The sequence below is a fragment of the Melozone crissalis genome, unplaced genomic scaffold (assembly GCF_028551555.1).
Source record: "Melozone crissalis strain CALT ecotype California unplaced genomic scaffold, PUWL_Pcris_2 ptg000081l_1, whole genome shotgun sequence".
In the NCBI taxonomy this organism is placed as follows: Eukaryota; Metazoa; Chordata; class Aves; order Passeriformes; family Passerellidae; genus Melozone; species Melozone crissalis.
In genome coordinates this window covers 13,594,522-13,609,893 of record NW_026535858.1, presented here as the reverse complement: position 1 = coordinate 13,609,893, position 15,372 = coordinate 13,594,522, and the positions used below count along the sequence as shown (strand labels likewise).

The following is a 15,372-nucleotide window of genomic DNA, read 5'->3' as shown; positions in this document are numbered from 1 at the left end:
GGCAGCTCAAAACAATGGGCAGCACCAGCTCTGACCACCTCGGGAGGAAGACAGGGAAGGAAACAATGCTTGTGAGCAGCAAGCCTGTTTCAAATGGAACATTATTTCATTTCTTGTCTCTTCTTGGGGCAGAAATAGAGCATTGCTCAGCAGTTTGTGGTATTTTTGGGATCCCCCATCATCGGGAGGAAATTATGAATCTGACTCCATGTTCTCAGAAGAGTAATTTATTATTTTATTATATGATATAGTATATCAATTATATTATATTATATTATATTATTTATTAATATTGTATTGTATTAATTATAATATATTATGTCATATTATATTATATTATATTATATTATATTATGCTATACTAAAGAATAGAGAAAGGGTACAGAAAGAAGGCTAAAAGATTATAATGATAAACTCCTGACTCTCTCCTCAGAGTCCGACACAGCTTGGCCATCATTGGCCAATAAGTAAACAATCTCCAATCACATTCCAAAGCAGCAAAACACAGGGGAAGCAAATGAGGTAATTATTGTTTCCCTTTTTCTCTGAGGCTTCTCAGCTTCCCAGGAGAAGAATCCTGGGCAAAGGGATTTTTCAGAAAGCGTGACAGTGACACCAGTTCATCTGCACAGATTGATGTATCAGAGGGAAGCAATCATTAGAATGGCTCAGGAAGGCACTGCAGCCTCAGTAGAGCCACTCTGCAGCAATGCTTAGGGCAGCAGGGAGGTTCTGACAGGGAGTGCGCACACACACTGTGGTTAGAGACACTCTCTGAGAGAAAGCCAGGGGGAATCCTGTGCTTACCTCAGTTTTCAGGGAAAACCTGAGATGCTCTAGGTAAGGAAATCTACTGGGAGCTGGATGAGGCTGAATAGCTGCACTCTTTTATGTAGCATCTTGGGATATTTTTCAGGAACACAAATTCCACGACCTCACTTCTAAATCCAAGATCAATACTACCAGCTTCCATTAGGAAGTGCTGCAGCCTTGCCAGCAGTTAAATTGCCAGTCCCTCACCTGAAATGAACTCGCTCACCTTGGAATTGCTCCACAACAAACCTGCTTTCACTCATGAGAACTAATGTAAAAGCTGCCAAGGCCGGTGGAACCCTCTCCTTTTAATTTTCTAGATTTGCATAACTCTGGGAATCTATGCTTAAAGCCTCGTGCTGTTTCACAGAGTTCTTTGTCCTAACTCTCATCTTTTGGCTGTCACTGTCTCACCCACTGAAACCAGCAGTGAACGCATTGGCTGGGACAGAGAGCAAGGACCTAAAATATTGATGGAATGCCTAGCAAAGAGAAATTCTGAATAACTCACAACACTTTCCAAAAAATAACAGACTAATGTAAATATATCTCACAAAACTACTGCTGACCCTAGTCATACAATTCTTCTCAACCCCTTTGGGTCACCTGTGATTTACCTCACAGATCACTGTAGGGGACAAGAACTTCTACATCCTCTAATAAGAAGCTACTCTAAGTTTTGTGACAAACTTCACAAGAAAATTTCAGAAACTTACTTATTTTTCATCCTTCCCGTGTTCTGTAGCATGCTCAACCAAGTCATAATTGTGGCTACATCCAGAAAAAGATATTTTTTCTGCTTGATTTTAAACACTGGTTTAAATGTGGTTTTGGAAGCTTAGCCATCTGTCCAAATTGATTGTAAATAAATTGTAAATAAAATTGTAAATCTGTGTAAATTTATCTATTGCCCCCCAGTGCAGCAACAGCCCTGTGCAGGCAAACCCCCCAAAATGACTCTCTTTTGTTTTCTACTTACATTTTTTCCTTCAATAATTCCTTTATAAAGTATTTTTGCTGGAGAGGGAAGCTGGTTTCCTAGCTGTTTTCAAGATTTCTTTTTTAATTGTTCTTCTGCTGTTTAAAAAATCCAGATGTTTTTGCAAAACAGGGTTTTGAAAGCATTGGGGTCACATTTATAGCCTCATGTAATCAGAGTGCGCCACTTTACTTAGAAGGTAGAATTAAAAAAAAAAAAAAAAAAAAAGGCAATTCTGAGAAGTTTATCACTGGCCCAGAATCCAGATGAGTTTTGTCTTTCACTTGCATCATCACCACTAGTAAAAGCTCTGTATAAACTCACTGGTTCTATTCAATTATTTGCAACTACATTTCCTTCAAACCACGGTGTTCCCATTCTTTACCAGTGTCAACAGGTTTCCACAGGGGAAACAAAATGAAGCTTCCTGTGTGTCTCTGCAAGTGATTACAGAAAGGAGAGAACCTGCTCTGTATCCCAAACTAGTGTCAGCTCTGCAGGAGAGGCTGAAATAAAAAGAGACTATTTCTTATTTACTTAGTGCTATCTAGGCCAACAATATGAACACCTCCCTGGTTATATTCAATTTGCTCACACAAAAGAAGAAAAAGGGCATTTCTTTGAGAGCAAAATAGCTCTTTAAAATTGTTGTTATCACTCAAGTTCTCCATAATTCCTCAGTGAGCTCTTTTCCACAAATACAAACCTTGGATTTCTAAGACTTGGCATAATCATTTATGTGCATTAGCTATTTTAGCCTCTCTTTTGTTATTTGATCATAAGATAAAGTACTTTCCTTATCATTTTTTTGTGGCGTAAAGCATTGGGAGTTTTGTGAAGTGCCTCAGAAGTATAAAGAAATATCTGCCCACTTGGTAATAAGAGTATTGATAAGAAAAATGCAGCTACATAAATGTTTGGAAACAGGCACATCAAAGATCTCACAGAAGCTAAGAAATCTGGTGCAACATTAAATAGTAATATTGCATGTACATGCAGATAGCAATGAAAGCCAGGATAAAACAGATTCCTTGTTAAAACACATTTTCTAGGAGCTTGGATCTTGATTTAGTAATAAATAAATAATAAAATGTGTATTGGTTTACTATTAATATTTAAAATAATAAATTACTGCATAATTCATAACCATAAACCAGGATTTTGCAGTTTTTAACCATACATTTATTTCCTGTAAGATGTTAATGCATGGTGTGAAAATAAGTAGAACAAAAATTCAAACAAAAGTAACATGACTGATCAAAGGCAAAGGGAAGGAGAAGAACGTCCTGAATACCACCACCAACTCACAAAGAGTTAATTGTCAAAATTCCCAGTGTGAGCAATGGAGCTGCTCTGGGGAAAACAGACACCAGAGATTTCACAGCACAAATATTAAGCAGTTACACAGAGATGCCTCTCAAGTCACACTGGAGGCAGCAGAGGGGCTAAAAGGGTGTTTGCCTGTTCTCCTGAGCTTTGCCTGTTCTCCTGAGCTCTCCTAGGCTGACTCTGGAGGGCTGCAGCATCCTGACCATCAGTATCACCAGGATGGAGCAGCTGCCTGAATCTGCTCCACTTCCCCACTCTGAACACATGAGATACATGCCCAAAAGGGAATACAGAAAGTGTTGGGAGGGTTCTGCAGAATACACATTGTGGTGAGACACAGAAGCAGCCAGAGCCTGAGTGAATGACTGGCCAGAAGCTGAGTCAGGAGCTTATTTATTACCTGATGCTTGTGGGAAATGACCATGTCATCATATACATTCAGTGCAATGTATGTGTTCCTGAAAAATTCCTTTGGAGAAAGCACATAGAGTTTTAAAAATCTTCCTGAGAATCCCCATAGTGCCTTCTTCCCTGTAAATCAAGGTACTTTTGCTGCCTCTGCTGAAAAGATAAAAAGATTTGAACAATAGGGCTACAGAGAATGACAGCTTCCCTCTCAGATTGCAGCCCAGCCCTGAGGAATCAATCCCATAAGCAGTTACCTAAAGTCTGAGAATGTTTCATAGGCTGGGCAGCACGTAAAGATTTTTGGGAATTAGGCAAGACACACATGACCATGGAGGTGGAAATTGCTAGAGGGAAGCTGTAGGCTTCTAGTCAGCACTTGAGTTGGCCACTGTTGTCTGTAACCCCTGCAACACCGAGGAAGAGCCACCTTCAGGACAGAAACTGTGTCTGGAAATTAAAAAAAACAAGTCCATTTTGGCCAGTCTGAGTAGTGAAAAGGGAGGTTGGGGAGGGTTGCTTCCACATCACATGCCACTCTTCACAAATAAATACTTGGAAAGGACAAGTATCTTCTGCCTCATCCAATTCCTACTTTGGCTTCCCTACTTTCTCTTTCAGAGTAGTATTACAGCATCCTGACCTTAGAAGCGATTCAAACAACAGATTTTCCCTTCCCTTCCCTTCCCTTCCCTTCCCTTCCCTTCCCTTCCCTTCCCTTCCCTTCCCTTCCCTTTTTCAGATATGTGTCTATGTTTTTTAAATTTCTTAGTTTTTTTCTTTCTTAAGAGTCCTAGCCCATAAAGCCTTGCATTTAAGAGAACTAAGCTGTGGCAAATGAAAAAGGTAAGCAAGTCACTTTTGGGAGTTCAAATTTAATCCCAAGACATTCAGACAAAGGAAAAAAATAATTTTCATTCAATTTTTAATTTTAATTTGAAAATAAACAGCTTGGATCCACCAGATTCAGATGCTGTCTTAACAAGATATGCAAAACTTATTTTACTGAATTACTTAATTCAAATACCGTTGTTGTGCAGTTAGGATTTTCAGGTTGGGAAACTATCTAGAAAGGAAAAAAAAATACAAGAATGATAATCTGAGAGGGAGGAAAAAACCTGCAAAATCTTGTTTGGAAGTCTTAAAAGGAAAAAGTGAACAGCTTGTCACTTGCAAGTAGGGGGACATTTTGAAGACTCAACACAGAAGTCTTAACAGGCATTTCTGACCCATTTGATTTCCTGTCTTTACTCTCCAGCAGGTACATCTGTGGTCAAGGTCACCCTTCTCTTGGTTAAGGAGTATCCAGTGATGCTTACATGCCACATTCAGATAGTTTGCCTTCAAAAAGGCTTCAAAATAGAGCCTCTTCCTTTGGATCTCTGCATTCAATTCTATGTTATGTCTTTGCAACAAGGGAAAAAAGCAGGGACAGGTACCAAGTCCTTCTGCCCCCCAGAATGCAGAAAAAAAAAATCTGCCTTTATAAATACAACACTGATGCTGACTGGCTAGAGCCTGCTTACCCTAATGAGCTTAAAATCTTATTTGCAGGGAACATCTGTCAGGGCAGAAGTGAGGTACGCAAGTGCTCTTAATCCATTAGCTCTAAATCCAGCCGAGCTCTCACACTCCTTTTTTCGAATCAAAGAAGAAAACCCAAGTGGGAGCCTACAATGGAACAGGGCACAATTTCAAGAGCAGACCCTATGCAATAAGCACATGGGATTTTAATGTGAGCAGCAAAGGAAACTGACAACAAAACTGGGATCGTGATGGAAAACTCCTGAGGCACAGGCCAGTCTGCAGCTCAGGATGACACAGTGAGTTTGATTTTTTTTTTTTTGTGTTCTGGATTTTTGACCAAAAATAAAGACGAATAAAAGATGGGCTGCACACCTTCTCGCAGTGAGACTGATAGCACTGCTGCAAGAATTGGTCTTAAGGCTTTGAATAAACCCAAAAGTGTTTTGCCGATTGATTCGAGAGATAAAGGAATCCCTCTGCTGGTTAAAGGTTCATCTTGCTACACTATTGATGAGTATGAGATTCAGAGGAAGGACTACCTGGAAGAAGAGGAGGAGGATAGACTGTCAGAGCTGGACAAAAATGATAATGTGCACCTATCTTCCAAGGCTCATTCAGATTCCCAGATTTCCAGGGAAGACAAGAAAATTGAGAGGACAGCCACAGATGCTGAAGTCATTATGTCTGAGCTGATTGAGTCTCAAAAGCACATCACTGAGTCCATAGAGATCAGAAAGCAAACCTCCTGTGAATCAGAAGCGTCGGCTTTCGTCTGGGATGACAGGAATGAAAGCAACGCAAAGCAAATCCCAAAGAAAGGCAAGAAGAAGAAAACCCATAAGCTGGCAAGGCAAGGTCAACCCAACAAAAGTAAAGAAAAGTCCATTGTGGCCCCGTGTGAGACAGAGAAGAAGGTGGACTTCCCAGAGCTGCTCGTCAAGGCTCACCAGAGTGCGTACGCCTACTTACACCCCAACCTGTCCAAGTATGAAACTATCCTGCACATGGCCAACCAGGCCACCCAGACTCAGCTCTTCCTGCAGCAGATGATCAGCTTCCTCGTGCTTCGCTTCGATGAAATCAACCAGCTCTTGGAAGAAATTGCCAACGATGGGGAAAATCTTCTCAAGGACGTAGGTGGGAATCTGGCATGGCCGGCGGAAAAGGACGATTTGAAGGAGCACCCTGATCTCCTGCAACAGCTACTGCAGTACACGGTGAACAAAATGCAGCTGGTGAGTGGGATGCTGGCCTCCCTCACGTCCAACGCCCTGCAGGAGACATGCAGCTACCTGCAGTCTGCTGCAAGCAACTTGGAAGGCAAACTGAAAGCAAAGCAGAGCTTTGATGAGCACCTGCTACGGACGGTAAAGCTGCTCGAAGCCTCAACTGTGGGGTCCTCTCAGTCCCACGGCGATGACAGGACTCTCTGTTCTGAGGACAGTGGCATTGGTGTGGACAACGAATCCCTCAAAGAGTTCAGTGCTCTCAGCCAGCATGGAGCACAGCCAGGTGAGTCCTGTGCACATGGACATCCATCCCGAAAACACGCTGGAGCCGCGGAGCGGGTGAGCATGGGCACAGCTGCTCCCCATGCTCCTGGAAGGCATTCTAAGGATGTGTTTCATCCATCTGTGCAAAGCAGGGAAGCGACTTCTTGTCAGGGTGGAGTAGCAGAAGGCACTTCTACCATGCGCCAGCATGTAAGCTTGAGCAAAAGCCGTTCCCACAGCTCCTTGCAGTCTGATTCTACTCAGGAAGGTGAACATTTCAAAACCTGTGAATCAACAGATTTTCCTTCAGATGAGGATGAGGATGATGACGATGATGATGAAGAAGAGAGCACGCTGGGGGAGGATGATGACAGCACAAGTTTATCAGAAATGGGGAAGGATGCTCTGCCGAGGTCCCTGTCTTCACCTGCACTCACTGATAGCATTCAGAGGCAGTCCATCAAAAGGACAGAGAATGCAGATACAGAAGAAATCATTTTGAAGATGAAAGATGCCATCAGTGAAAAAATCAAGTTTGTCCCAGCTAAATCCAGGCGTAAGGAGTGGACAGAGGATGAGAGTGGAAGAGCAGTCCTAGCAAAGAGGCCCAGCACAGCAACAGGCAGACAGAGAAGGTTTGGGAAACAGCGAAGGTCCAGGTCAGAGGAGTCCCTCAGAAGCCAGGCAGAGGACCCGACTCTCCTAGAGCTTCAGAGGACTCAAAAAGTGCTCAGCAAAAGGCTGGAAATGTTGTATAGAAAGGACAGAGCTAACAACCTGGAGTCGTGGAAATCAAGAGCAGCACATTATTTGCAGGATGATCAAGTTACGTCTACGTCCTCCCGCAAGCTGAAGGCAGGCCTCTCAAAAAATTTCAGCATCCTGCCTAACCAGGATAAAGTCCCTTTGTTCACATCTGATGAAAATCCTGTTCTGCTGAATGAAAAGAGAGTCAAGAAGCCTGTAATAGCTACTGTGCCTACCCAGGAGACATCATCAGGAGGCAAAGAAAATGAGCCTCCTGGAGCACAAACGTTGAGTGCCAGCAGCTGTACCCCCCGGCAGTCTGTCAAAAAGCTCATTGAAACCTTCAGTCCTACTGATGATCTTGCAAAAGCCAAACCTCTGAGATCCTTAGGACCAATAAAGTGCATCAGAAAATTTGGACTTCCAGTCATCCCACCCACCGCTCCCTTTCAGAGAGGCCTGGCACCTTTAAATCTTAAGCATCGCATTTCGCCAGTAGAAGACACCAACACCAGTGATGTCACTTCTAGCTTTCCAAATGCCTTTCTTCCTGCACCACCTGCAGAATTAAGCAAGAAGGACACAAAGGAAGAGACTGACGAAGACACTGAGAACCTGCCACCACCACCACCTGAAATGTTAATGGACACTTCTTCTGAAAATTTATCTGAGCCTGAAGAAACTGCAAGAACAGAAGGAAGCTCTTCAGAAGATGCCAAAAAGACCACCAAACCAGAACTGCATGCTGCTAAGAGATCACAAGTTTCCCCAAAAATGAAAGCTTCCCTTCAGTCCATCGACTTGCTGCCAAGCAAAAATATCAGTGGCCCCAGTGGGGTGACTAATAAAGGTCTAAGGAGCACCAGGTCAGGGGAAGAGAAACCGCACAGGTACTCCTTGGAGCTGAACCCAACCAATGTGCGCATACCCAGCCAGGAGGAGATTTTGGAAACCCAGAGGAAAGAGGCTGCGGATTTATACAAGCAAACCCATAAAATCATTCCTCTTCAGAATCCCAGTGGGGCTTCAACCCCACTCAGCAGCAGCTCAGAGAGCAAGGGGCCCGACCCAGCCGCGCTGTCGGGGCCGCGCCAGAAGCACGGCTCTCCAGACCCGCTCCGGAGCGGCGACAAGGGCTCGCTGTTCACCAGGAGGGTCTCCCCAGCAAGAACTGCTCCTTCTTCCCCAACTGAGAAACGGCTCTTCAGCCCCCCAGCCCACCACAGACATTCCCTGCACGCTTTCAGCAGCACCCAGCCGAGCTCACCCAGCATGCAGAGGAAACCCAGTCCCCCGTCCAGCCCCAGGGTGCCCAGCCCACCGCTGCAGAAGAAGCTGCCCTCTCCACCAGCACAGAGAAAACCAGTCAGCCCTCCTGTGGGGCACAGGCAGGGCTCACCCCCAGCACAGCGGCTGGCAGGCTCCCCTGCTCCATTCCCCAGCACCCCCTCCCCACCAGCCTCCCCATCTCGCTCCTACAGGGTGCCCAGGGCTGGGCTGGATGCTGGGGACGAGCACCAGCTCTCCTCCTCCAAGAGGGGCAGCAATGTCCGTTCCATATTTTGCCCGGCCACCTCTTCCTTATTCGAAGCCAGAGCTCCAGTGGCCCCCAGCAAGAGCCCTGCTGAGGTGGGGAGCCAGCCTGAGGCTACAGGACACCCCCAGAGGAGCAGCCTGCAGCTCCAGCAGCCCGGGGACCGCAGCAAGAGGCTGTCCCTGAGCACCAGCCACCCGCAGCCCTTCGTCAGGAGAAGCTTCTCTGATCGCCGCCCAGGGGCCCAGCCTCACCTCCCAGCTCCCCTGACAGCTGGCAGTGAGCCTGCACTTCACCAGGCAAGGTAAGGAACTTGATGCCACAAGAGCAGACCTATAGCACCTGTTGGCTTTCTAAACTTCCAGTGGGAATTTAAAGTTGTTAAGAGGTTTCCCAGAAAGAAAACCTCTTTCTCTGTTCGTGTGCAGAAAAGATGGCTGGGCAAAGATAGCACTGTATGATCATTGTCAGTCCCTTCCAACTGAAATAATCTGTTTGTTTTCTTGCCTCGGATTTCAGCAGACAACCGGTCTGAATGAAAGGAAGAGTTAGCTTTCCATGGCTTGCTCAAGCATTACCCTTACACATAAGCTGTGACAGGCATAAGGAAAATTCAGTGTTGGTTTCATGGCACAGAACTCCTCTTATTTGTGTCGGGGCTAAAGGCATCCACATTCAATTCCTAAAAAGCTCTGAAGTAGCCCTCAGGTTATAAACATGAATATTGATGAGAAGATAGGCGTGAGCCAAGAGGAGGGGTGTTGTTCTATCATCAGCTTCTAATCCAGTATAAACTGTTCATCTGAAAGCTGTGGGAGAATGTTTCAATTCAGCTGGCAAGAATGAGAGACAGACAATATATAGGCAAGGATCTGTGGACAAAATTATAGGCTGGAATTTTGAACTTCTTGTGCACACTTTTAGACCTAGGTGCTGATGTCAAGTCTGCTTGCAACAACCCAAGCCCAGTTTTCAGAAAGAAATCTAAACACCAACATATGCCAGTTCCATGTTTGCAAAAAGTGGTGGCCTCTTATTTTAAAAAATGGGCTTAGCTTTAAATTTTGCCTATCACCTAAGGAAAAAAAAAATCACAAAACCAAAATAGAAGTGGGTATTTGGGAATACTCCAAGATGTGTAACAGCCTGGAAGTACAGTGTTGTTATTCTAGTTTCTTAACATCTTAGGATGTGTAAGTCCATTAAGCTTTAAGCTTCTCTGGTAACCTTTCCACACATGAGCAGTATTTTTGCTCTTGTCCCAGAAGAGCTGCAGTCCCATGACTCATTCCCTTGAGCAGGGAGGGGGATTGCAAGATCAACCCCAAGAGGATGAAATTGCATTTATGGGTGCACAGGCACTCAGGGCACTGTGAGCACAGGGACAGTCACAGACACTGAGGATGGATTTCCAGGCATTCCCACCCCAAAGACAGAATCAGGACTGAGTATCCCCTGCTGCAATAGAGAAATGTGCTGAACAAAACATGTCAAAAACACTGGGAAATGCAAACCATTTTGCATTCCCAGTTCTAATACTGCATTATAGTCTGACATTTTAATATTTCCTAAAATTCCTGTGCAGTGCTGCTGGGTTTTCTGTTATTTCTATATACTGTGTGAAGTCAGCTTCATCTACTCCGGTGCCTCCCAGCAGAAATAAATGTTGTCAAAAGAGTTTTTACGCAAAACCTTGCAAGACAAAAGCTGGGGCAGTTTTATGGATGCATTTTATTTCTTTATTATAAATTGCTAGCTAATTTATACCTCAGTGGGCTGTATTATATTTCTATCATAGTCTGTCAGAGTATAGTGAGTAAAACAAAACAACTCACTGTAAATAACATCATCCCTTTCATGAAAAAAAGTCATATATCCTAGTGTTATGATCTACAAGTATTTTGGAATCATCCCAATGAACACCAACAGGAGTACCAGTCAGTTATGCCAAATTTATATCAACATACGCAAAAGGGAAATTTAGACCATTAATTACCACACACACTGATTTAAGATGCAATACACAACTGTGTGTTTTCTTATACCCAAAATAAGCTGCCTGCAGTAAATTTTATGGACCTTGCATTGAATGGCCTAAAATTGCTGAACATCACAGCCAATGGGCTGATGGGCAGACAAGGGCTGATTTTAGGAATGAACACAGGGAAAAAGCTCTGAGAGCTCTTCACATCACTCAGGTCCTCTCCCCCTGCTCAGCACTGGGGTGGCTGCCACAGCTGTGAGCCCCACATCACCCTGTGCAGATGCTGAGCTCTGCTCTTTAGCAGGTGCCTTAATCGACAAAGCACCACACTCTGATCCATCTTTCTCCTCCAAGTCCATTAATCAGCCAGGACTTTCTTTGCTTTGTAACTGACAGAGGAAAAATCTCAAAATGTCTAAACCTAAACCTAAACCTCCTCATTCCAGCAATGTTTGCATCTGGTCTCAAATTAACAAGCCATCACCACACAGCTGTCAGTGTCCTTTCCTTCATTCCTCCCCTGGCTTTACCTCTTCTTTCCAAATGTAACAATGCCTTTTTTTGGTCTGTGTGGTGTTTTCCAGCGTTATTTTTCTGTGTTATTAATAGAAGGGCGAGAACACATAGTCAAACCTGAGATACTATCAATCCTTTATAGGAAAAATATCCTGAAGACCAGTGAGTTATCCAGTGTCTCCCATGCTTACAAATTCAGGGATATAAGATATATACCCCCCCACTTTTTCCATACCACATTAACACATCCATTTGATGATAAATAGGTTTCCAAAGATAATCTGGCAGGGCTTGTACAAGCAAAAAGAGACAGCTGAGAGGCAGTCTCTCCCACACATCCCCTTTTAGCAGAAACACACAAAAAAAAGAGGCAACTTCCATCTTATTTTGCAAGCTGGCATTGATGGGCATTAAATGTCAGCGTTGTGCACAGATTTGTTTGTCTCCCGCACATTCATTGCTGTCCTAGGAGGCAAAACTCGCTTTTTACAAGTCTTCTGCCCATCCCATGTTATAAGGAATATCAGGATTTAAAGCATTAGTAGCCCTAACTAGGGCTGGAGCTGGAGCTTTTCTTTTAATCTTGGATCTTACCTAACAAGAACTTCAGTTCTCAAGTCAGTTCAGCTGGTTCCCCCATTTGACCAGCCTGAGGTTGGATAGGCTGAGATAACTTGGCTGGTTTCTAAGCTTGGTCATTTGACAAAAATCAGCAATTATTGGCATCTCAGTAAGGCACAACAGGTACAATTGCTCTGCTCATAGAGATTCTGTTAATCTGTAGCACAGTTTCTTTGTACACACCTTAACAAAACAGTATTTCATCAAGACTGCTGCTTTCCTAAGTGGTAGAGCAGAGAGAGAAGATAAAATGCCATTGTCTTTAACATACTGTTCAGTGAGAGCTTGAGGATGGACTGGGTGGACTGAATCAGGCTCAAAGAAAGTAACCCAAATGAGCCCTTCTGCAACTAGGGGATATTTGAATCTGGATTAGTTTCATGATTGGACATGTATCACAAATCTCCTCATTTAGCAGTTCAAATCATTAAAGTCCTAGCAGTTAAGAGTAGGAACATAACAGCTTGTCTGTAGTTGAAAGCTCATTCAGTTTAGCAGTGTGTACACTTAAAATGCAGTCATGATTCCTAGACAGCTCTGAAATATTTCCCCATGTTGAGCTCAAGCCACATGAATGAGCTGCAGCAGCACAGAGCACACTTCACACACTGCAGCAGGAAGGCACAGGGGTGAAATACTCATGACAGAATCCACTGCTATGATCAGTCTTGACACATAAAGTCCCTGTAGCCCTAGGGAGTGCCAGAGCAACCTCAAGAACATCATTTACACTTTCTGTGTCTCAGTGCTTCTGTCAGCAGAGTGAGAGTAGCAGATTTATAAGAGCAGAATTCCCCTCCCACAGTCATGCTGGTGTATGGTGGGTATTTTTGCCCCTGACAAGGGGAGAGAATGATGCATCTGACTCCATCTTATCAGAAGGCTAATTAATTACTTTATTATGCTATATTATTCTATATTATATTACATTATGTTGCATTACATCTAAACTTAATCTGCCAAGCACTCAACTCTGCACACAACTGCACAGAACTTGTGACTGTCACCCAACAGTCCCAACACACACACACAAGGAAACAAAACATCATCACTTTGGGTAAACAGTGTCTATATTGCATTCTACTTTGGCACAAACACAGGCACAGCGAATGGTAAGAATTGTTTTCCTTCCTCTGAGGTTCAGAGAATGTGAAACCTAGAAACATTCTTGGGAAGAATTGTGCCTTGCTTTTCTCTGTGAAGAGAAATGTGGCTCAGAAATCACTGTAACCAGGCTAGGCAGACGCACATCAGAGGCAAGACCTTTCCTTCCCTTCAGCAGTCTGAAACAAGACTTTTCACTCAAACCTGCCCTTATCTGCAGGGAAACCCAGCCTCACACCGATCCCCTGTTAAACATACAAAATGTTTTCTTCCCAGGAGAGGTCTGGGAGGGAAGAGTACAGTGCATTTGGCAGGACAAGAGTAAAATCTGGATGGTGCACATCCAGAGGGCATGTTCAGGAGGAGAGGGGGAATGGCAGGGTGTGGGCAATGACAGGGTGTGGGGAATGACAGGGTGTCGTGCAGCCTTTGTGCTTCATGGGTTAACATGCTTTATCTAATCAGTGCTGTTTTAAAAAGTCACGATTCATTAACCTCTTAAGCATCTTTCCTCCTGCAGCTTGGAGAAGATCCCTAGGAGAGCAGGGGACTCATGGAACAGCTCTGGGGCTCCTGAGAGCAGAGATTCCAGCAGATCTGCTTCACACCCCGAGCTCTTCGTCGTGGGCCAGGGGCTGCAGAGGGACTGACAGCAGGAGCACCCAGGGGCAGAGGCACAAGCAAGAACAGAGACCCCAGAGGGAGCAAACAGCCTTAGCCCAGCCTCCAGAACACATCCTCATCTTCTCATGCAAGGAAACTGTAGGATGGCATTGCACCAAAAACCCCAGACTGGGCTCAACAATCTAATGGAACACCAGCCAGCTGCTCCTCCTGCCATGCCATGGCTTTGCTCAGAGATCCACATGGAGCAAAAGAAACACTTTGTGGCTGGGTGAGTCTGAGGCTAATTTGGTTGATGAAGACAGGACCTATAGCCATGTCCTTTTTTCCATGGTTTAGACAATAGATTTTAAAAAGCTAACACAAATTAATCATTATTCAACACATTATGTATTCAGTAGGCATCACATCTGTGTAAAATGTGACTTTTCCAGGAGGGAGGTAAAACAGAGCCAACTGAGTGTTACTGCAATTAAACATCCATGCCTTCAGCAAAGCCAAAATTTCACCCTAGGTGTTTATCAACATGCAGGGAGAGAATAATGTCATATATAAGTTAAAACAAAGCAACCCATTTTGAAGGGAAAAAATTAGGGATCTTACTTCCCAAAAAAAGCCTTTGATCTTCTAAATCACCTTTGATTACCAGATAATCTTATCACCTCTAGTTTCCAGGGTACAAGGCTTAATCCTGATTAGAGTAGTTTTGCAATCACCTGATCAAACAACATTATAAATCACAAAGCATCTAAGGACACATTTATCTAAGGACACATTTGGAGGTTTTGTTTGGGTTTATTTTTCTTTTTTTTTGTAAAAGAAAAAACATGCCACCATGGAGAATCCTGTTCTCCCTGAAAAGTTGGGGGGTTTTTTTCTGATTTATGCAGTTTGAGGGAATTTATTGTAATCTCGCTGGATAGTCTAGACAGATTCTTGTTAATAAAAACACAGGTTATTTACAGTCAATTAATCCTAAGATTTTACAGCATTCACTACAGTCTCAAAAATTACTGGATCTTCCTCACCTAACTGATATATCATCAGGGTTAAGATGAAGCTTTTAATTCATGTAGTTTCAGTTTCATTTGACATTTCATCTACAACTTTAAGATCCATTTTAAAAATGAATAAGAATCATTAGATCAGAATAAGATCCATTTTAAAAAAGGCCATTTGTATCATACTTTGTTAGGAATAGTTTAAATTTTTTCCTGCAGTTTTCATAAAACTGGGAACTTCACCTTCACACAGCATTTTTACCCTTCCTGCCCACCTTCCTCATGGGGGAATGGAGCTGCACCTCCTCCAGGACAAGGGTTGTTCTCTGGATACTGAACTCCTGATTTTAGTCCCGTGCCTTAACCACAAGCATCTCCCACCAAGTGCAGTGCCATTTTGCACCACAGACACAAGGAAACCTTAATTATTATGTTTAAAGTGGGGGGGTTTGGATATAGACAAGCAGAGAATAGATGCTTTGGGTGGTCAGGGGTTTGTGAGCTTAAAGAGGCCACGCAGCCACAGCCACACAGATCCAATCATTGTGTAATCAATCACACAGGCAGAGGCACCACCCCTGCCAAGCTGGAAAATCACCAGGAACACACTGCAAAGCTCACCAGCAGGGTAAGCTCTTCAGGTTAGCCCTCCCCTCATCAGAAATGCAGTCCTTTCCCTCCTGGGTAAGAATACA

The 15,372-nt window shown here is 43.7% G+C and overlaps 1 protein-coding gene across 1 annotated transcript; it reads left to right on the top strand.

Moving 5' to 3' along the window:
* Positions 1 to 5,412: 5,412 nt before the first annotated feature.
* Positions 5,413 to 13,702, top strand: PCARE (photoreceptor cilium actin regulator). The gene is made up of 2 exons (XM_054290592.1): positions 5,413 to 9,131; positions 13,573 to 13,702. The coding sequence occupies exons 1-2, from the start codon at positions 5,413 to 5,415 to the stop codon at positions 13,700 to 13,702; spliced, it is 3,849 nt and encodes a 1,282-aa protein (XP_054146567.1).
* The last annotated feature ends 1,670 nt before the right edge of the window (positions 13,703 to 15,372 follow it).